Raw genomic sequence first — 22573 nt, 5'->3', positions numbered from 1 at the left:
TCATTAAAATCCCAGCACCAGCTCCATCCACGGCCCTCACTCCACTGTCTGTCCTGAACATCATCTGCATTTAAACATTGATCAGTGAAGCAGCAGCAATACTTGAGTAATGAGGTTACTAAACATCATAGTAGCAAGTCAACCAGCTCCATATTGTTATGGTCATTATGTCATCAGGGGATCAGGGATTATTAAGATTTTTGAAGAAGTCACCTTATTATTATGGTAGGATTTGCTTCTGTGCATTCATTAATGTAGCTTTTATTCTTCTACAGTGTGTGTGTGTGTGTGTGTGCATTTGTGTGTGTCGTTATGAGAGATGCAGCAGACCGGTGGCGCTCACTTGGTCGACTAACCTGCATTCACATTCCTTCCATTCCTCCCTGCTGTCTGCTTGGTCACATGTGTTCCTCTGGAGGTGTCTCTCTCTCTCTCTGTGTGTAGGTAATTATAAATAAATATTGCAATGTCAACCCCCAGTTGTAGTTTAACTGAAGAGCTATGCTATATTAGTGAAAACATGTGGCAGAGGGTATGGAGTTCAAGGAATTTGCATGCATAGAAGTCAAAGGAGTGCTGTGCTTTAGCTCCTCATCCACGCAGCCACGATACAATAAAGAGCATACATTTATAAATCATTTGTGCATTCATACTGAGCGCACACGCCAATCCTTTGTCGTTCAAGTGCAGTTTATTGCTCAAAGATCACAGCACATCCCTCTCACATCAGTGATGGAGCATTTTTGAAGACCCAGCATGGGCATAATATGTAAATCCTGCTCAGCACAGTATGCCTGTCCTTGATGCATGCATGTACCAAATAGTGTCACATAACAGTCTCATTCATCATCCTGACCCTATGAGATGCTCAACCCTGATCCGCGCACACGAGCATTACAATGTACATGTGCCTCACTTCAAAGAGCAACGTTGAATAAGAAGGGAGTGTTAGACTCCAGCTTGTGTCTTCTCTCCTGTCTGTGCATCTTTGTTGTCCATTTTCTGTAGAACACCCTCCAGTATTTCCTTTTGTCCTGCACACTGAGAACCTTTGTGTTGCCAGTTTCATGCCCCACTGTCCCCCAGCGCACATTCCTGTACATTTAGTGTGCTGCTGCGTGAATAAACAGATTGTGATTTGGATCTCCCATGTTACTCCCATGTTAGTTTTATTGCTCGTTGTGTTGACTCATGCAAGTGGGCCTGGCCCTTGACATGGCCATGTGGAGGCCCCATGCTGCTGCCAGGCCCTGCCTGCAGGAACATTGCTCTGTGATTGGACGAATACAGGATGAATGAGGACTGTACATAGAGCAGGAGGCACGAGGGACTTGCACTCTCATTCTTTACCCTTCATTCTCAGTTTGGCTCCCTGTTTTCCCCTTGCTCATACACACAGACACATATATACAGTATAATGTATATGAAATGTGTTTGTCTCGTACAACCTCAATTTTTTTCATTGTATACTTTAATGTTGTTACACTGACAGTGAAGAAGCTCACTATATGATCTGACTGTAAGTGTATGCCAAGTTTTATAAATGCTCATTTTGGAAACTTATTTTTTCCACATTACTGTAAACAGTGGAACCTTTGTACAGCTCAGTGTGACATTAGGTGCACATACTAGTTACTATTACATGTTGGAAACTGGAGCTAAAAGATTTGTCAATTAACCAGTTGAGTAAATGAAGAATATGAATAAATGCATATATAAAACATATATGCATATATAGTTGTCTGTCTGACTAACATCTAATTGACAGCACTTGATTAATTGAGCAAAATATTCCAAATATTAATCAATACTGAAATTGAAACTATTTACTTTTATCTGTGTCATTAAATATACTTTTGGAAGGTTATTATATGGTATCTTTGATTTGATCGGGTTTAGGTTCAGATAAAATATGCCACTTGATCTGGAGGGCAGAGATCCCAAGCAGCAAAAAGAAAAAAAGGAAAAGGAAGATGCCATATGCCAAACATTTTTCCAACAGGGAAAATAATGCATCCACTCAAGTAAATAAAGTTTTCTATTAATACTTTAGCCCTGGGTATGTGTAAACTCCATTAGCCCTCCAATGCTCAAGGTCAGACTTAATGTTTTGATTCATTTTATTGGCTTTCTAATAGTAAACGTGAGTGTGCTCTTGTGGTGAGGATGACTTGCTGTGAGAACAACCCTGCAGTATCATCATGGGAGGAAACACAACTGGAACGGTTAACATCCGACACGGCAGCTGTTCAGATTGTTGAGTGACTCACAGGCTCACTGTGGATTCAGTGAAATGTTGAGCTCCCTGCGTGGAGCTTTGTTTAATTCTGCTCTGTTGTAATTCGGCAACATGGCAATTTAAGGCTCCAAAAAAGGGTTAAATGTTGCTTAAATGGTACTTCGCATGTTACTATAAAGAACCCAGCACCCAGGGAAATATCTCACCGGAGACGACACAATCTGGAATAAAAGCCTAAATGTTGAGACTTGTTCTTGCTGAGGCATTTCCACCTGGATACTGAAACATGAGAGTCTCTGTCTCCCTGTAGGGTTTTATTGCAGGCTGCCTCTCTCCTCAGATTATCACAACTGTGGTTTCAAACTATTGATTTATTCACATACTGGGTAGTTTTTTGGCCACAAGTGCATGTAAGTGCCAGGGCAATTTTTTCTTTGTTTTTATTGATGTCAGGTAAATGAATTAGCAAACAAAGACACTAGTTGAGCTCAGTTTAAGGTTTGGGTTGAGGCACCCACACACACACACACACACACACACACACACACACACACACACACACACACACACACACACACACAGTTTTCCTGCTGTAAACTGCTCAGTGCTATCAATCAGACCATCTGTCCCTGTCCACTCAGCCTGTATTTAGGTTTCAGTGCATAGTGATACAACCCTGTTTTTTCCGAGACAAGCACTGCCAACATGCACAATACAAGACATTGCTAATATCATTCAGGAACAACTCATAGCAATTATCTACTGCCGCTGTGTCAATTTAGAAGATGTACAAGGCAATCTGGTTATCACTGCATTTGAGTGCTTTAGTGGTTCCTCTTCACAAAAGCGACTGTAATCACATTTCGCTGCTCTCTTTCAATTGAGTCTCAAGGCTGCTCTAATCTTATCTGCTTTGCTCAGTCCTCTATTTCATCCCATAATTCAGAGTCTCTTTCTTTGTCTCATATCTCTTTCCATTTCTTGCCTCACATCTCCACCTTTTAAGTTTTAGACCTCTCCCAGTTTGGCTCTTGTTCATCACTTACTTTTTTATCCCCGCGAGCAGTGTCGGTTTATGGAGGATTGTCTAGGTGTTTTATTATTTATGGGACCCAAGGGATTACTTTAAGGATCTCTGGACATTTCCTCAAGCACCACCATGAGGTTGGTAACAGTTTGCAGGGGAATGGTATTGATAACTATTGGATGGTTTGTCATAACCTTTGGCACAGATAACCATGTTCAGCTGAGGGTGCATTGACTTTTTTCCTGACATCGGGTCAAACTTTTGTTTAACTCTCATTACATTCAGCCATAGTTCATGTAATAGGGGCTAATTTGCTAATGTTTGTGTGCTAAACATGTTATTATTGTCACTGTGATAGTCTTAGTATGATGACATTAGCAGATAGCTGAAAACACTGCTGTAACAAAATACTGTCACCTCAGAGGCATATGACTATTGGTCTTTTTAAATTTATTTCATTCTGGGTAATACTTGGGTTACTTGTGTTTCTTTTAACTCAATATGTCTCACCCCAAGTCTGGCCCACATACTCCAACTCAGCCAACATTTGAGAGTAAGAGCCAGAACCAGCCCAGATGTGGAAGTATTGTGGGCCAGAGTTGGGCCGAGCTACCAGGCACAATGCTGGGCCAGAAATGTAATTTTGCTTCCTGCGTCCTTATCTGCTGAACAGCATGTTGTCATTGTCAGTGGGAGGGTGTTGGCATGTTGACTTTAGCATTTAGTTTAAATTTACCAGACTCAGCTTCACAGAACTGCTAGCATGGTGGTAAAACATGCCTCTCTGTAGTATAAACCCATTCATTTCCACTGTATATCAACAGCCACATATACTGTATATGTAAAGGCTAGCATTAAGCTCATCAGCACAATATAATATCAGCAACAGTAGCATCTTGTATAGGCTACTTAAGCAGCATGAGGTAAAAAGAAAATTCTGTTCATTTCATGTAGCACTGGTTGTTGGACCCTTTTAGCCGACTCTCTTTGTACATATCTCTGGTTCCTAATAAGCATGAGGTATTGTATCACTTCAGGCTGTGGAAACCTGAGCTGTGGCCTCGGGGTCATGGGGTGTCCAGGCTCTGTTGACAATGAGCTGGGTCGGGTAAAATATTCGCTGTGTTGGGTCACTCTCCTGCTCCTGCTCCTCCTCTTTCTCCTTCTGTTTTCCCAAACTTTTTGTGAATAGGTGATCCATTAACAGAGATGGACTAGCGGAATAAGTGTTGATGGTATCAAGAGCACTGCCCTCCTCACTTTTCCATCTTCTCTGGCTCTTCTCCTTTTTTGCTCTGCCTGACTGACAGAGACAGTCTGTTTCTTTGTCTGTGCATTCCTTTTGTCTTTTTTTGTTTTTCATAGTGAAGAGGATAGCAAGTTAGGCTTTGATCTGTCCATTTATTCAGCTGACACATTACATTAGTATGGAGGTACACCAACCATGTGATTTGAATTCATAAGGATCATACCACCATTGTGTATTGTATAATCTATCCAAATGACTGTGGCACAATTAGAGAAAGTGTCACAGTCGTTACTGCTCAGGAAGAAGGGCAACACATTATTTATAGATGATTTGTTTGCTTCTTTTGTCATTTTTTTCATATTTTATAATCTCCTTGTTGTATGTTGGTCTCTATTTGATCATTTTTCCCTTTTGTAAACCGCTGTCCTCTCTCTACTTAGAGCAAGCTATGAACCTCTTGGCGCAGTGCCATCGCAATCCATTCACTACAGCTCAGCAAGACCGCACAGCCACTACTATCTCCCAGAGTGTGTACCCTGTCCTTTCCAGCAGCTCCCACTTGTCAGTAAACTGGCAAAATGGCCACTTCACAGATTCCCCCTCTTCACAGCATTGTGTCCTCATGAGACACTGACAGTTACAGAGCGGCTGTGTATGTGTTGGAGCGGGTGTTTATGTGTGTGTGGGTACATTACCATGTGAAAATGCATATGCGTTTTTGTGTGTGTGGTGCTCGTGGCTACAAATCCAGGGCAGTTGAGTCGAGTTTGAGTTTGTGTGTGAATATCAAGCATTTTATTCCCCAATGACATAACCACTACGTAAAATATGTGATATGGTGTGCTTTCCTTGCCTACTTTAAAGGATACTAGGTCATGGTACTTTGTCGTTCTAAAAATATCTCAGTAACTTTTTCTTGGATGAATGTCTATATTTTATTTTTATCTAATTAGTTTTACACAAGAACCATGCCAGACGGAAATTTGTATTTTTCCTACTTTTTTCATGTTGCCTACTATGCCTCCATCGATTTTTGTGAGGGAAAATGGCTTCCATATCAACGCAGAAGGATCCCCACTATTTGCCAAGTGAAACCACTGGTGGTGAGCTGGGAAATGGCTGCTAACGTTTTGTAATGACTTAATGAGACCTAATTAGTTGAAATGGGAGAGAGGAAGAGAGGAGCAGTCGAGGTGATCTGTGCCGTGGTGCGCTTGTGTGTGCAAGTGTTTCTCTTCTTACAACACTGTGTGCTTATTTGAGAGTTGTTCGAATGGCTTTTTGGGTGCATGTGGGTGCATGCATGTATATGTTGTCTCCATGGCAGGTGTGTGTGTGTGTGTGTGTCTGCCAGAGCAAAGTACAGCAGTGTTTTTCAGCATTAGGCAGCCTCTTCATCAGGAAATGATGGTGGGGGGTCAGGCCTCATTTAATCAAGGAAAAAATTCCATCTCCCATTAACTTAATTAATCCAACGCCACAGACGGAGAAGCTGAAAGAAACCTGCCAGTGTGTGAGTGTGTGTGTTCGTGTTTGATCCTCTGAGAAAATGTTTCTTTGGTGGCCTCTCAGAGATAAGTGTCAAATGAACTATAGAGGGGAAGTTTGAATGAGATGACCTGTAGGGCACACATGAAATGACTTAATTCACTGGATTTTTCCACCTACTGTGTAGAAAATTTTGGACTGAAAGCAATCCTTACAGTATATATAAACAATGTAATAGATTTCACTTTTTTTTGCCAAAATATCTGTCCAAGAGATCCAGTAGAAATGTTTACATTTTGAAAATATTCATCAAATAAAGGTTATATAATCTTACAAACATCCACCCGCCTGATATTAATTAATTACATTTTTAGAAATTTCCATAAAATCGTAACATTTTTCACTCTGAGTGGCATGATCTGCCACTATAGAATGAGTAATCAGTATGAGGCAGCCACACAGCCCACCTATCTCTTGTTAGACGGGTACTTTCGGACATTTCTTGGCTGACGTTCCAGTACTGTGTGTTTTCAGTTTGTATCAAATGATGCCTTTCCTCTGATTAAATGAGTTGTCTTCACAGGCAAACATGTAGAAGTTTGATTACGAGCCACTAAGTTTATGACTGTGTGGTGTAGGGATGTAATTTTTTTTTTTTGCCCTAGGACTTTGTCAAAACTTATATCTTACTAGTACTTTTGAGACTGAATAATTTCCTTATTCAGACTGGAGAGTGTGTGTGTGTGTGTGCGTCTGTGTGTGAGGCTGTGCACACACATAAATCTCCTGTCAGGTTTGCCTATGGAAGAAAACAGACAATAAGAATGTAGCATTATTCAAAACGAGCCATCTTGCTTCAAAGATGTTAAATTGCCCCTTTCAACCTGGAGGTGCTTCAGTCAAGAATCTAAAACTATATCATATAAAGGGGGAGAGTTTTAAACATAAGATTTCCATGTCAAATACAGACATTGCCCTGACAAAGAGAGCAAATACCTACTGTGAAATGGTGGAGACACTATGGATGCAGTGTTAACAGTGACATGCTTTAATTCACAATGTGTTATTGGACTTTCTACTAACCAAGTCCCTGAACATAGCTCTTTGAAAATGCAAGGTCTTCAGTTTTTGAATTCTTCCCCAATAAAATACAAAACACAAAAAATATATAACATTGCACACTAAAAGAAGCACATCTACAGTACAAGGTTCTTTTAGCTCTTCTTTTCTAGCATTTTTTTTGTATTGTATCGTCCATGTACATGGAAAAGGGGATCATCTGGTCATCAACAGATGTTGATGAATATTTATGACACAGTATGGGCTCATTAAAAGCATTAACAATAGATCATGTGTAGGATAATATGTGTAATATGGTGTAAGAAGTGCACTGAAGAGCTACTTTTTTTTCTCCTCATGGTTTTACCCATTATTATTCCACTCGGCCTCCACATGACAGATAATTAAGTGCCATCATGCCAGTTAAGATATGAAGTCAGTTCGGTTCTTTTATTTCTCATCTCTGCTTCTGTCTTGATCTTTCCCCTCTTCGTTTTTCATTAATTCTCCTTTTTTCCTAAAAGCTCTGCTTTGATGTTTTACTACTTCTCTCTCCACCTGGTTCTTCACAGAAATGAATTAACATGGTCTTTCAACAACACTTGCTTTTTTTTAAATGGAGAGAGAAAAAGAAAATGTATATGTGGTGGGATACATCCAAATAAAGATAGAGCATTTAGAAAATTATGAGAAGTGAGTAAGTAAGTAAATGTACAGTGCAGAAGGAAGAGTAAATTGATCTTGTTTTGCCTGAGACCATTGCATTCATTTGCATTTCTCATAATCTGCAATTTACTTTCAAAATGATGTGGTGTTTAATGATGTGCCTACAATTTTAGATAAGGATTAAATTGTTTAAAATAAACAGAGAAGTTTTAGCAGGGTAAAATGTCTGAGGTTGAACAACAACATCGCCTGTGACTGCAGTTTATGTGGCTCTCTGCTGCTCATCTCACACCAGCTCATCAACCTCTCTCTCTCCAGGACTTCCCCTCTCCCTCTGACTTTATTGTCCTGCTGCTGACATACAAATCTCTTCATGCTTCTACACCCATTTCATTTACAGAGCTCCTCCTCCTCGGAGTCTGGCCTCCTCTCTGTCCCCAAAACACCCTGCTCCTGGAATGCACCAGCCCTATCCATCTGTGCTGCCAACACTATTGATTCTGTAGAAGCAGTTATGGGCATAACAAAAGACAAAAATAGCCAAACATGACAAATTGTGCAGATGTACAGTAAGAAAGCAATAATAATCAGGTCAATGAATAAAAAACAGGCAGTAAATCAAGAAGTTGCACCAAGGCTCTGCTTATAAGTTCTTCACAGGTTTTATTGATGAGTGCACCAGATGAGTTAGAGAATGGATGATGAACTTAGATTGACTTAGTCATTTGCAGGTACACTGCACGGTTACTGTAACAAGCTTCTCTTCCCCTGTCCCACACAGAAAAGCCTGTTTCGGTGGAGCTAAGCTGCGGTGCCGGGCCTAGCCATGTAGTGTTGGAACCAGGTTCGCCCCTCTTGCTGGACTGCAATCTGGGGGCCAGCGACACGCCTTTCAATGTCACCTGGTTTCAGGATGGCAGGACCCTGCCTGTGGAGGGGGGCGATGACTATCTGCAGTATTTGGGGAACGGATCCCTCCTCCTGCTGCCGACCTCCAAGGATGGCCAGCCTGCCCAGGACGTGGAGGGGAGCTACAGCTGTGTGAGTGCCAGCGCCCTCGGAGCCCTCACCAGCCGGACCGTAAATGTACTCTTGGCAAGTAAGTGTCCGGCAACACCCACATTTTATTTTAGTGGTTACATTTAGGTGAGCTGGAAGTTATAAAGGTCTGTGATTTGGTTAGTCTTGGTGTGTGGGTTGGCCTGCATGGTCCAATCTGCATGACTTATGAACAGGATGTAGAAAATGTATGGAATATTACAGTATGTAAATGTATAGTTTTGACAAACATCAAACCATTTTATCTTTGGGGCTGACCATGCTAGCTATTTTCCATCTTTCCCAATGTTAATCTACTGGTTTAGTGGTATTTTTAGCAACATACTATATGAGAGCAGCATCACTGCAAGAAAACACAAAGCCCTCTTGGTTTAGTTGAACTACTCCTTTAATAATATCAATAATGGTGATACTGTAGCTTCAACTTTATTTTCATCACACACACTGTGTCTTTAAAGGTAGAATCTGGGGGGTTTTGCTAAAAAAAATAAACGCTAGACTTATACAAATGAAATCTGGCTTAATCATCACCTATGGGCTTCTAATCCTGTGTGGTGGTGACTGTGTCTGCAGAACTAACATCCGCCACTAGCACCCACTGCCAAGCTCACCACAACAACCCTCCTACTCGTTACAGCATAACACTACACAGCATACATTCGAGGCTATACCGTTACCGGTGATGGCCGGGTATTGACCCCCGGCTCCAGTGCTTCACTTGGACTATATTTCCTGTTCTTTGCAGTCCTGACTGCTGCTGCTGCTGCTGCTGCTGCTGCCAGGGGCATAAGGCTGCATAGTTGAGCCCGACAGGGGGGGCCCAGTTTGGATGTTTTTCTTAACAAACTGCAATGAAGAAACCTCCAGACTCTACCTTTAAGTGGTGGTCAAAATGTTGTATGTTATGGTTTGTGAGCTAATGAGATGGAAAAAAGCTTCTTTGATTCAGTGATCCACTTACAGCATTCAGGCAGAGCAATGAGATTTTTCTGATTTGTCAAGGGAATTTCTTTGCATGGATGGAGATGAACTTGGTTCTCCTCCACCGCAAATAGGAGACTTATCCTCCAGTGGAGCGCTAACAAGTGTCCTGGGAACAGGTACACTCTTAAACAATAGTCTGTTAAAAGCCACCGAGTGAAGGAGAAAGAGCGGCTGGAAAGGAAAAAAAATGAACAGGAAGATGCAAGTGTGAGGGACGAGAGGACAGGCTGCAGCTTTTTAATCGCTTCTCCACGGAGGCCTCTCTCTCTCATACTCCTAAGTGGTAGTCTTTATTTAGTCATTAGCTTTGTGTAAAATGAGACAGTATCCTCTGTGGATGCCCCTACTTTTGTCAGCTGTCACAGGCCTATTTATGAGGAACTCTTGTTTGAGGCACAATAAGAAGTAAAGGGGAGGGAGGGGCCGTGTTGGATGAATGGTGAGAAGTAGGAAAAGGTTGAAGAGAGTTTGGGGTGATGGTGAAAGGAAAGGCTTTAGAGACCATTAAGAATGACCTTCAGTTTGTGTGTGTGTGTGTGTGTGTGTGTGTGTGTGTGTGTGTGTGTGTGTGTGTGTGTGTGTGTGTGTGTGTGTGTGTGTGTGTGTGTGTGTTTGTGCATGCATCTGTATGTGTGTGTGTGGCTTTTGAATTAAATCAGCAGTGAGAGGCTATGAGATAGATGGGTCCAGCATGCAGGAGGTCGAAGCTGAACTGCCTCAACATTGACATTGAGCGGGCATTCTCATTTCCTACTGTGTCCTCACTACCAGAAATGAGACAGAGGAGAGAACATAGCAGAGATCACATCTGTGAAAACACATTATGAAAGCCACCTGCTCCAGTTTCCTTGTGGCGGTATATGATGCATGTGACCTTGTCTAAAAACATGTGAATGTGTCGGCGCTGGAGAAGAGACAGTGAAAGATATCCAATGTTTAAATGCAGAGAACAAAAATATTTAAATAGAATTACAGTGTTTCAGTTTGTAACTCATTTGAGCAGCACACTGTGTACACATCACATTTCCCAAATAAATCCATGGGTAATTGATGACGCTAGGATAAAAAAGCAGCTTTTAGTCTTGATTAGACCGATTAACCTTTGTAATTATCAGACTGCTGGTGAATGTCAATATTTCTTATTTCCTACCAGCGTTCTCAGTGCATTTCAATCAACAGCCTCATGCCATAACTGAAAAATGTGCCTTTCTCCTCCAGGCAACCAAACTGCTCTAGCTAACCCTGGTATCATCACAGCTTTATGTGCTTTGATATCATAATAGTCAAAGTAAAATAGATGGAAATGTAGATAAATGTTTTCTTATTTTTGTTTGCACAACTTTTGTTGCTTTATTCTCAGCATTTGTGACTTTATGCATCTCACATTAGAGTCACAATATTGCAATGAGATAGCTCGAGGCAAAAGTGGCTGTGTTCAAACCTGAAATAAATGTACCCTTCTTTAAAGGTAAAGGGATGAGGAGGAGATGGAATATTGTAGTTTAAACACAACTGAAACTATCTTTGAAGTAAACATTTTACCTCAACCAATTTAAATAGTAGAGAGAAATTTCAAATTGTGCATATTTTCCAGTTGCTTCCAGTGACACAACTATCTGTTGGGGTGGGGGGCATTCTTTATGGGTTTCCACACTGTTACTCTGCCTGAAAGCTGGGTAGCAACAGGGTCAAGGGTAGAATTATCTGCTTGCACAAGGGGAGGGGAAAATTGCTGCAATCTGATAGCCCTGGGGCCAAAGAGTGGGGCATAGATAGAGGGACAAAGACAGAGAGAGATTTGGGGTTAAGTCAAAGGCAGAAGACAGAGGGGGAAAATGAGTAATGAAGAAAGAAAAAAGGAGAGAGAACAACAAAAAAGAAAGACAGAGACTTTCTATGGAGCATATACGTAGACGGGGCACACACTGGTCCAAAGAGCTGCCTGTTACTGTTCCTTGAAAACACAGAAAGATCTTGTTGCTAGGAAACACCTGAACGTATTTTTGACCCTATGGCTTGATGTGTCACCTTTCCTGGGAGTGATACTATGAAAAATTGCCCTCGATGTCAGCACAAGCCCGGGCAGGACAGTGTCAGCTTTGAGAAATCTGTGAGTGTGTGCTCTGCATGGTGCCGGATGGATCTGCCATGGAATTTCTTTGCGGGCTGGGGACACTCACGGATTCCTGGGAAAAGACTAATATGATTATGCTTTGACAGAGCGGAGGTGGAAGCACAGCTAGTTGCCATTGTTCAGTCACAGCATGGGCAAAGTGCTTCCTCTGAACACCCCTCGCCCTCTTTGCATTAACATTTATGTCGCTGATCAGCTGTTGTTCGACACTCACAGTCACAGTCAGACCCACTTTCCCCACACAGTCCTTCCCCCCACCGCCTCCCCACACGCATGCACATAGATGCACACAGTGATCCAGTAATGTAATCACTAGAAGTCTGTGTACAGGCATTGATACACGCAATAGAGTAAACAGTGAGGTACAAGTAGCTCTGCACGCACGCATTCAAAATTACACACTCACACCACACGCTTGGTGAGTCTGGCACCCAGTCAGGTGCTCTCTGGCAGTGTTACAGGTGGTGTGTTTACATGAGGGCATCACAGTGTGTAATGGCTGGGGGTGGCGGGGGTTAATCATCGACTACTCTGCAACAGGCATCGCAAGTTTTTCTGAGATGAATCAAATGCATTCTGCTACTATGGTCGAGCGTGTGTTTGTGTGTGTGTCAGCCTGTGTGCTCATTGAGAAACTCTGTTCCTTCAGTGCAGTAGGAAAACACAGAAGGCCAGTTTGTTGCCATGACTAACAGCTGGTGTGATAGGGCTTAGGGGCTGTGTCTCCTCGAGCTTACAATGGTTTGAAGGGAGAGAAAAAAGCTGGGAAACTGAGAAATCTTGGAAAACTTGGAAATGGCTACTCCTCCATACAAACACTATTCTACGTCCTCTCTTCCATAGTTTTGTTTGTTTTTAAGTCAGATGACGTGTCAATGTGTCTCCACTCTTTATGCAGTTGTTGAGAAGCAGCTCTTTGTGTAGCGTTATCAGCCTTTTAGTCAATTCAAAAGTCAGTCCACCTTTTTTTTTCTGGCTGAAATATCTTGATGACTAAACTCTTCAGTTATGATGACTTCAGTAACTTCACCTGAAATAACACCAGTTTTGGTTTTTAATGAAATGTCTAAACAGGTTTTGGATTGGTTGCACAAACACATATGACTAGAAGCTAAAAAATGTGTACAGTCGTGGTGTCCAGAGGATGAATCCTAAGGACTGCACTGACTTTTCATCTAGCAGCACCTGCAAGTCTGAGTTTTTACATGCGTATCAATCACGTTAAAAAACTAAGCTTATCTCATGATGGTTCCCAGATGATCTCTCCTAATGACTGCATGCCTGTAGCTACACAATTAGGTTGACATTGTGGTTTTTATCTAAACGCCTTAACAACAACTTGATACAGATGTTAAAGTTGCCCTGTGGAGTTTTTCATACTTGCGCCATCTGCCGTGTTTTTTTTTCGAGTACTGCAACAATAACAGTCAGGGTGCGCCGGTGACGCAGACTGTGTTGTGTGGTGGAGAGGCATTCAGTGATCATCCTAATAACTCGTTTGGCAGTGGCTGTAATGTAACGGTCATATGTAAAAATTCCACAGGACAGCTTTAATGTTTCCTTCAGTGTGAAGTGTGACAAATTCATTAGTCCCTTTACTTTTTACTTTCTGGAATGATCATCAGTTGAAAACCTCGGTTTGTCCAATCTTAAACAAGAAACATTTGAATGACATCCATCAAGATCTGCAGTAGGCTACTTGCAGTTGCATTCATAAGGCAGCACAGTTTATTCAGTTGTGACAACAGCAGCCTTTCAAACATGGAGCAAGAAGTCCATAAGATCAAGATTGAACAGAAGGAAACTAAAAATCTTGCTGAAAATCGTGCTTTTTCAGTTGTGGCACCAAAGCTATGGAACGGCCTGCCGCAAGACAAGTACCATCGCTGCATGTTTTTAAAAAGCGCCTCAAAACCCACCTGTTCTCCATGGCCTTTGATTCCGCTTAAATTGATGCCTTTTAATCTGCTATTTATTTATTTATTTTTGACAAATTTTTACTTATGCGCTATGTTTTAAATTGTTTTATTGGTTTTATATACTGTAGCATTTTATTTTTATTGTTTTTATTCTGTTTCGTTTTTATGTACATTTTGTGTCTTATGTTGATTGTATATTTTATGTGTAATTTTGTACAGCACTTTGGTCCACTGGGTTTTTAAAGTGCTTTATAAATAAAGTTGGTATGGTATGATACAAAGTAGTGTCAAGTGTGCTGAGTAGCATCACACTGATGTCAAATGTCAGAATTGAAATTGGTAAACAAAACACATTTTACCCCTAAGTAAGATGTAAGAAAATAATAAATAGAAAAAAAGATATCTGAGTAATTTGTTCACACCTAATCACTTATGTAATAAAACAGAGCCTCCGCCTTGAGCAGTTCTTTGTAACGTGTGAATCAGATTTGTTTTTCCTGGGAGGTAGATTTCTGTATTTAGCACTGCACTAGCACTAATCTGTGTTTTCATACTATGCAGTTCTGCTCTGTATCAGTTCTGCAATTAGCCCCACGTAGAGAACATGCAGGAAGCATGAAGAATGACTTATGAATAGTGTTTTTGTATTAAGAAAATCTTTTTACTGTGTGGCTAATGTTAGTTTCCCTCCATTAATCCATACAGTAGAGCATTGGCTGTATATTTTCTAGCCCAGTTCTATCAGTGGGTATTTGCAGTCTGTTTTTTTTCTGTTACCTTCCTGCTTTCTTCCTGCCTTTGGTTGCCTTGTTCAGTCTTCTTTCTCAACACTCTCCTTTGATCCACCCCCCACTCTCTACTCCTTAGTCAGAGCTGGAGGCGAAGTGGCTGGGACAGCCAACCAGTTTTGTTCTCTTCTTCAACAGCCTGTTCAGGGTCAAAGGTTAGAGGCCCTCAGACAGTGCTCACTGCTGCTCCCTGGTGCTCAGCATTACCCACACTGGGGCACTTTTTCAGTCTGTGCGTGAATGTGCTGAGGCTGAGAAAATTGGAGCTCTGCCAAGACTCAACCTGGAGAGAGAAATAATCTAGGCGAGCCTGATTAAATCCTCAAATTTCTCCTAATCAGGACATTCAAGGGTATTTAAATGATCTGAACAAGTCTTTAATTAAATTACAATAATTTAAAAAGGTGCAATTTAAAAGCCCTTAAATGGTTTAAATACAATAATCAGAAGTCTGTGAAATAGAGATTCACAGACTTCAGATCCTGAATTTACAAGCTATTTTTAAAACAAACCAAATGAAACAATACAATACAATCACACCAATTGAATTGTTTAAACAATATCTGTGAATGGGGTCAGGTTTGTCCGTGGGTTGATGAGGCGTGAGTTGATAATTAGTATACGGACCTCTTAAACCTCGACCATTCTGGCTTTGCAATCAAAGTAATTTAATGTATTTGGTATGTGATCAGATGCCATTTACGTTTATGCACTGATGGAGAGGGAGTGATTATAGACCATGCCTTCAATGTAATTGCAGTCTGTCATATCACGAGTGACCTACATCAAACACAGTGTCCTATTCGTTATACCAGAGGCAGACAACATGACACAGATTTCAAATGATTAAAAAAGGTCGTTTGCACATGTGTTGGTTTAGATATAGGCTGTTTTTCTCTGTCTGTCCTCTGTTATCGTTTCTGCATTGATTGATACCCTCCCTGAGCTGTATCATTTCTTTGCCCCCAGGTCTTTCTAAGTTTCATCAGGAGCCATCGCCCCAAACAGTGCCGGCTGGAGGAGCTGCCCGCTTTGAGTGCCAGATTGAGGGAGTACCCACACCTGTTATTACCTGGGAAAAGAACAAAGTGGCTTTACCCGAGGAGACAAGGTAAGCCTTCTGTATCTGTATTTCTATCATCTTACACTAGTATTGCTGAATGAGCAATACAATAGTTTAGGTTCAGGATGTTTCAGGATATTAACATAGTTACTGTATTTTGAGAGCGTATTCTTCTTCTAGGTTTTACCTTTGTATGATTTCCCTCATTTATGTCTTGTCTATTATGTATTTCTCTTTTTTCTCATGAAGGAAGTTTAAATCATCATTTTATGAAATACATAGCTTAAGCTTAATGCGAGAAAAACACTCACATAGACAAGCTGTCATTTGAATTTTCTACAACAAAATATTAATTCCCAGTGATGTAAATGCCAGCTATTGTAGTTATCTTCTAGTTCATTTAACAGTTAAAAAAAACACTGGCATTGTGTTGCAGTTAAAGCATTGTGACCCACTAATTAGTCTTATATATATTATAAGTCTTATATTTATACCATGCTGAAATATGTGCCTATGCTTTTTTTTTTTTAGTTAAATAGCTTTTGATTTTCAAGGTGCTGTTGCTGATGCTGCCAACGTTGTCTCACATAATGATACTCAAAGCTCATTGAAGTATGAGCTTATGCAGTACCTGTCACCTGATTACATCAGGGAAAAAATGTTGAAGTGCAGATACAACGGGGTCACTCTGAGTAGGAGTTAACTTGTTGATTACACTCAAGTTTCTTTGCTCTAAGTGAAAATGGTCCAAGGACTTTGACATCTCTCTGATGTTCCCAGCTTTGAATGTGATTGTGTTGCATCCATTACATGAAAAGAAAACCATTCTGTTGTCAATTTTGACATAAAAAGGTCACCTGTATGTAATATAATGTACAGTAATGTAATGTAAGACAACATTGAATAACAACAAAAGCAATTAATAGACCGTCTAAATGCAGAACAATGTTCAAGTAAATATTGAAATATGTATCTGTCTTCTGCGCATTTACAGATAAAAAACCATTTCAAAAGGTATGCCTGTTGCCACATCCTCACCGCATCATCTCTCTCTGTCAGTTTTCTCTCACAGATATTTTCATTTACTCGGCCACTTAACAATATTGACATTTCACTGTTGCTTCACTGGCCCCATCGCCTTGGAATTTGTTTCCAGCCTTACTGCACAGGACTAAGTGCTAATGGCTGATGTAGCCCTGTGTGACCCGCAAACAGCAAGCTGCTTATAAGGTCTTATTGGTGGGATGTGCCTCTCCCACCTTGGTCGCCGTTAATGGCCTTTCACAAAGATGAGCCAGGATGGTTGATTTTTCAGTGCCTTTTCTTCTCTGTCCTCCCTCCTTCTCTTGCTCTGTGTCATCGCTATTATCCTTGTTCCATCTCTACATCTGCTTCCTTTCTACCACATTTTTTCAGTCTTTCTTCTATTATCTTTTTCTTTTTTTTCTCCACTGCTTCTTCCCTATTCCACCCCTCTTTCTTTTTTCTCACCTCTTCTCTACTCCCTTTCTCTTCCCCCCATGTGAGCAGGCTACAAGTGGTCACATTTTGGTGAGATTAATTGGCCGTGATAAAGGTGGTAAGAGCTTCTGGGATGGCAATATATCTATATCCTGATCTCCATAAGAGAGAGAGAGATTAAAGAAAATACATTAAATGTCAAGAGTAGAAACAGACTCAATGGTTATAGGGGCACAACACAAACATTGTGTATCTAGTTTTTTTTTTGTTAACTTGTAATTTAAGAGTCTGCGTACAAAAGCCTTGTTGCTGAGTGAAAAATGATGCACTCAGCAGCGGGGTCATCACAGAGCTGATCAGTTGGATGTTTCATGCTACAGGGCACAAAGCTATTTAATCATCAGTTGTTTTGTTTTTTTCCTTCCTCCTCTGCCCTGTGTGCAACAGGTTCATTTCCCTTCCCAACGGAGTGCTCCAGATTCTAGAGGTGACCCAGGAGGACGAGGGTGCCTACCGCTGTGTTGCGTCCAACTCTGCCAGGAAGGACATCAGTCAGGAAGCCAAGCTCACTGTCACCTCAGGTAAGGTCCGTTGCTGTGCTTTACACTGTTTGAATAGGCAGCCAGGGAGCTGCCACACCAGTCTCAAAGAGTGCCACTCTCTGCGTGCCCTTTGTGTGCTGTGAGTTTAAAATTACAATGACTCACCTAAGCTAAACTTTAAACTATTGTTGCAGGTAGATATTTTAGGATCATTATATTTCAATTGAATAGTAAAACAGTTTTGTGAAACAGATGTAATTGTGTATGATTTGTTAGACTTTGTTCTATTTGAGTCTGCTCCATTTAGTATGATGTTAGTATGATTATGCCAGGGCTACAGGCATACAAATAGCTGATAGATGGTGCAGTGTGTAGCCCAGTTCACTTCCTCATAATGCAAGCAGTACTGTAAGAATAGGAGAGAGTGGGTGTAATAAGATCAAAATAACACATTAATCTAACCACAGAGAATCACTTGAGCACCAGGGTCATCACTGTAATTTAGTGTTATGTTGTGGATAAGATACAGTAGCTGTATTTTATTGTGAAAACAAAATTGCTTCTGTTCTTGCTAAACTGGAATACATATAAACAAAGTTTAGATACAAGGTGATGTTCAGCTCACGGTTAAATATTTTTCAACTTGGCTCACTGAAGACGCTGAAGTTTTATAGGCACATCGCCAGTCTGAATTGATGTCTGACACTCACAAAAAGTAGAAAGGTCGTGCACATCCAATTAAAAAGGTGCTGCCCTCAAAAATAAATTTTGATAAAGAAAAAAGAAAAGAGGAGACCGCACATTTAAGCTCCCTTTATGTGCTTTTATTTAGCACATCCAACAACATCAGCAACATTTCGTGCGTACTGCTCTTCTTTGGACAGGTCTGAAGAAGAGCTCGAAACAAAATTTAGCACATCCAACAACATGACAGCAACATTTTGAGCGTACAGTACGCTTGAAATGTTGCTGATGTTGTTGGATCTGCTAAATAAAAGCACATAAGGGAGCTTAAATGTGCGGTCTCCTCTTTTCTTTTTTCTTTGTCTGACACTCACACACATTTTTTCTTGGGGACACTTTAGTTGTGTATGAAAACAAAATGAAGTAGTGTTCAGTTGTGTAATTACATGAATTTTATTTTATCAGCTCTGACAACACTGCTGGTCTTTGTCATTGTATATACAGTACAGTACTGTATATCTTTAGTTGTTCTCTTTCTGAAAGCATATTTTGTAAAGCACTTATGTTTGAAATAAAAGTGTCATACATTTACCTTGTCCATTTGCTGCAAAATGTGCAGTCTTAATAAACACTTATTCTCATTTATATTTTAAATGTGGTTTTACGTAAATGTCTGGCCCTGTGCTTTGATCACCTTGTGAGCCACTGATTAAGCTCTGTTGCTCTTAATAACTGCACATTTTTAGTGTGCTTCATGTTTAAAAGTGAGCAGGAAAAAATTATAATTTTACAATTCAGGTGAAAACGTAGTTTAAGTCATAAACAAGTAAGAAAATATTCAGTAATATATAGTCTAAGAATCTATTGTAATTGAGTGCATGATTACACAGAGATCTCATCTTCATCTTACACGCAGATGAAAAGAAAAGAAAATTTCAGTGTCATGTAAAACAATTTATAATGAAATGGCAATAACATGCTGAAATTGAATGAAAAATGCAGTCTGATTAGTGTACTGTGTGAAGAGCATCTGATATTAAACATACTATTTGTACTAGTGATGCAGTGAATCACTCGCTGTTGTCGTCAGGTGAGATTTCACCATTAGGCAACCCACAGTAAAGCCATGCCACATTATCTGCCTCTGCCACTAGTTAGTGAGAGCTCCGTCAACTTTAATTGGCTGCTCTGTGGAAACCATTGTATCCTTTTTGAGACACCACGTTTGTGTCTGTCAAAAGAAAGACAAAAAAGGGTGGGGGGATGGACAGATAAAGCCAGCACAAGTGAGTCAGATGCAGCACATTTACATTTAAAGTCTCTGCAGCCACCTTTCAAATCCTCAAGTTTTCATTTGCAATTCCAGTTATCCCTGGTGTCACTACAAATCAAGTTTAAATTTCACATCAGTTCAAATCTCATTTTAGTGATGTGTCTGTTGTCGTGCTTCAATCATCATTTGAATATGAAATGTACAGCAGAAGGGAAAGTATGCTCCCCTTTTTGCAAAGCTGATGCACTCCTCTTTGAATTTGAATCAACAATGAGAATTTTAAAAATTAGTATGCATTTTGTAGCCTACAGTATACAAGTGCTTAGAGATACTTTTTATATTGTGATATTGCAATATGGGTCATAATTTCAGTTTGAATTATTATTTTTGCATTTACTTTTCAGCAACAAAAAATTATGATGATTACATCAGGTGAATATGAATATTAGATAGAGGTATCTCTGTCGTGACATATTTTTCCGTAACATTGCAGCTCTTGCAATTTGTTGCAGTTTCAATAAAATTTCAATTAGCTGATCAGCCCTTATAGGTATGTCCTTTTGTCTCAGTCTCCTTGCTGCAATTATGGCACCCTTGGAAGAAAATACTTAAGGCTGTGTTATGAGCCATTGCATGAAACAGATGTCAGATCTAATGCCATGGCTTCACTCACTTTCTTCTGTGTTCTATGAATAGAATACCTCAACTCTCTCAGCTCTGACAGCTTGATGCTGATACTGTATCAAGTTCAAATACTTAACCTGAGAAGATGTGGATATGGAAAATATGAAACGTTCATCTGCCTCAAACATCCATCTTCTCAATATTTCCTTAACTACCCCTTTGTTTCTTACACATACAGTACTTTACACTGCATCACACCCATCATAGCTACAAACCCTGTGAAGGTGCGCTCTGCACTTCAGTCCTCACAAAGGAACGCTGAAACAGTTGAAGACCAATGCATAAGAAAGGGTTGCAGTATGTAATCTGAATATTTAATTCATAACTTGTTTACAGAAGCCTGTATAGCCTCTTTCTGGTGGCCATTAGCATTGTGTACTACTGAGATTGCCTGGGCTGAGCATAATAGCAAGGAAGACCTCTCACACCAGCAGTACCTTTGGGACTGGTACACACTCAAGAACTGAGTGTGTGGTCCCTTAAAACGATAAACAATACACTTTGACTGACACTGAAGAGATGTGTCTCATCTCCATAATTTGAGGTCATTCCATCAGCTGACTTAATGCTTTACCCTTTCTTTCACAAAGGGATGTTTTTTTCTTTTGTGTTCTCTTTTTCTACCTCCCATTCCTGTTTCCCAAAGCACCTCTTGGCACTATGAGGTGTCTGCCTTCACTTAGAAAAATGACCTCCTATCTCTGTCTCACCATCTCCCCTCGGTCAGCTCTTTCATTTGTGGTTCATTTGTGGTTCCGTGCAATATGAGCAGAGTGTTTTCATGAGGGGGGTTGTCAGGTGGGAACTGCTACCTGTATATAATCCTTTGTGCTGTGTGGAGTTTTCATCCTTTTTCAGCCAATGCTCTCACATCAGAGCCTCTCTAATAAAGGTTTCCCTAGCAGATTCAGCTCACATCCAAATCCACCATCCAAGCCTCAACCAGATACCAATCAGCCAACTACAGACTAGAGACTGTTTTGATGATGAAGTGAAATGCTGTGTCTATCTCTGAGTCAAATTTATCTGAAGTCAGGTCTTTAGGTCCTTTCTTACCATCTGATGTAGTGCACAGATTTTACGATACCACATTACCATTATGACAAGTTAGATGTCTGCATTAAATGCTAACTGTCCCTCAGTTGTGGAGGCTATGCTAGCCAATACTAATCAAAGGAATATAATATCAGGTCGTTAGTTCTCACCTGGATTGGCTTTTGGATTTTCCATTTTACTGTAGTGTTAGTAAACAAAGAAGGGTCAGAAGCTTCAGCAGTGATCGATGAAATATGAGGCACAACTGTGGCTCGAGGAATCAAACTGGGTTGCCATTTTGCTTCGCTTCACTGGGGAATGTTGAAGTCAGTGGATTGAAACTGTCAACTCTCCTGTTACAAGCACTACCTGATATTTATGATACTGAAGACTACACCTCTTTTGTTGCTGCAGGCCCGACCGAGGCTCTCAACAGAGTTGTGATTGTTGCACCACCTCAGAATGCCACGGTGGTGCTGGGCGGGCCGGCCGTGATGGAGTGTATGGCACAAGGCCAGCCGAAACCGCTGGTGTCCTGGAGCAGACAAGGTAATATTTGCAAGTGCTGTTACTCATTCTCGCTTTATTTGGTTTTTGCCTTTTATTGCACCTGCTGCACTTCAAAATATCTGCATCTTGCCCTGTAACTATCTGTTTTTCCCCCACACAAAGAACAAACTGTAATATGTCAGGACCAGATTTGCATATCTGTGGATGGTAAAGCTGTTGTTGCGATAGTAACTCTCTTTGCAAAACAGTCCCCTGCTCCTCAACCATGCTTTGGGCCATTCTTTACATAAGAACATTTGTCACACTGATTCATTCACACCTTTATAACTTTGATGCATTATAATACATGAACACACAAAAAGACAGACATACACTTGTTTTGTGGTGAGAATGAAATGTTTGGATACAGCCTGAGAATTGTCTGCATTAGCAATTCTTCCTTCATTCCCAATAAGTATTATAGTATTATACATTATTTAAATTCTCACAAACTGTAACACACTATGCAAATCACCACCTGCACTGCAAAGTGGTCTTGCCTGCTGCCGGCTGTATCTTTTTCAATTTCTCTACTGTATGTGCTATTGTGAGATAATTCACTTTATGAGGGATGATCAATGTCTTCAGAACATGTGACTATCCGACAAAATGGCGGATCAACTTAATAGTGGTCTATATGGTAAATAGTGAGTGATTTCTCTCGCAGTGT

General features: G+C 40.5%; 1 protein-coding gene across 3 annotated transcripts in view; it reads left to right on the top strand.

The window, feature by feature from the left end:
* igdcc4 (immunoglobulin superfamily, DCC subclass, member 4) overlaps positions 1-22573 on the top strand; it is a 43001-nt gene that overhangs the window by 7062 nt on the left and 13366 nt on the right. For all 3 annotated transcript variants that reach the window (XM_085764946.1, XM_085764953.1, XM_085764962.1), the window contains exons 2-5: positions 8510-8827; positions 15582-15723; positions 17584-17717; positions 21769-21903. In XM_085764946.1, the coding sequence (XP_085621072.1) occupies positions 8510-8827; positions 15582-15723; positions 17584-17717; positions 21769-21903 (729 nt within the window). The remainder of the gene's footprint in view (positions 1-8509; positions 8828-15581; positions 15724-17583; positions 17718-21768; positions 21904-22573) is intronic.

The sequence above is a fragment of the Trachurus japonicus genome, chromosome 3, assembly GCF_045865225.1.
Source record: "Trachurus japonicus isolate A0001 chromosome 3, Traja_1.0".
Classification (NCBI taxonomy): domain Eukaryota; kingdom Metazoa; phylum Chordata; class Actinopteri; order Carangiformes; family Carangidae; genus Trachurus; species Trachurus japonicus.
This window is presented reverse-complemented; position numbering and strand designations above follow the sequence as displayed.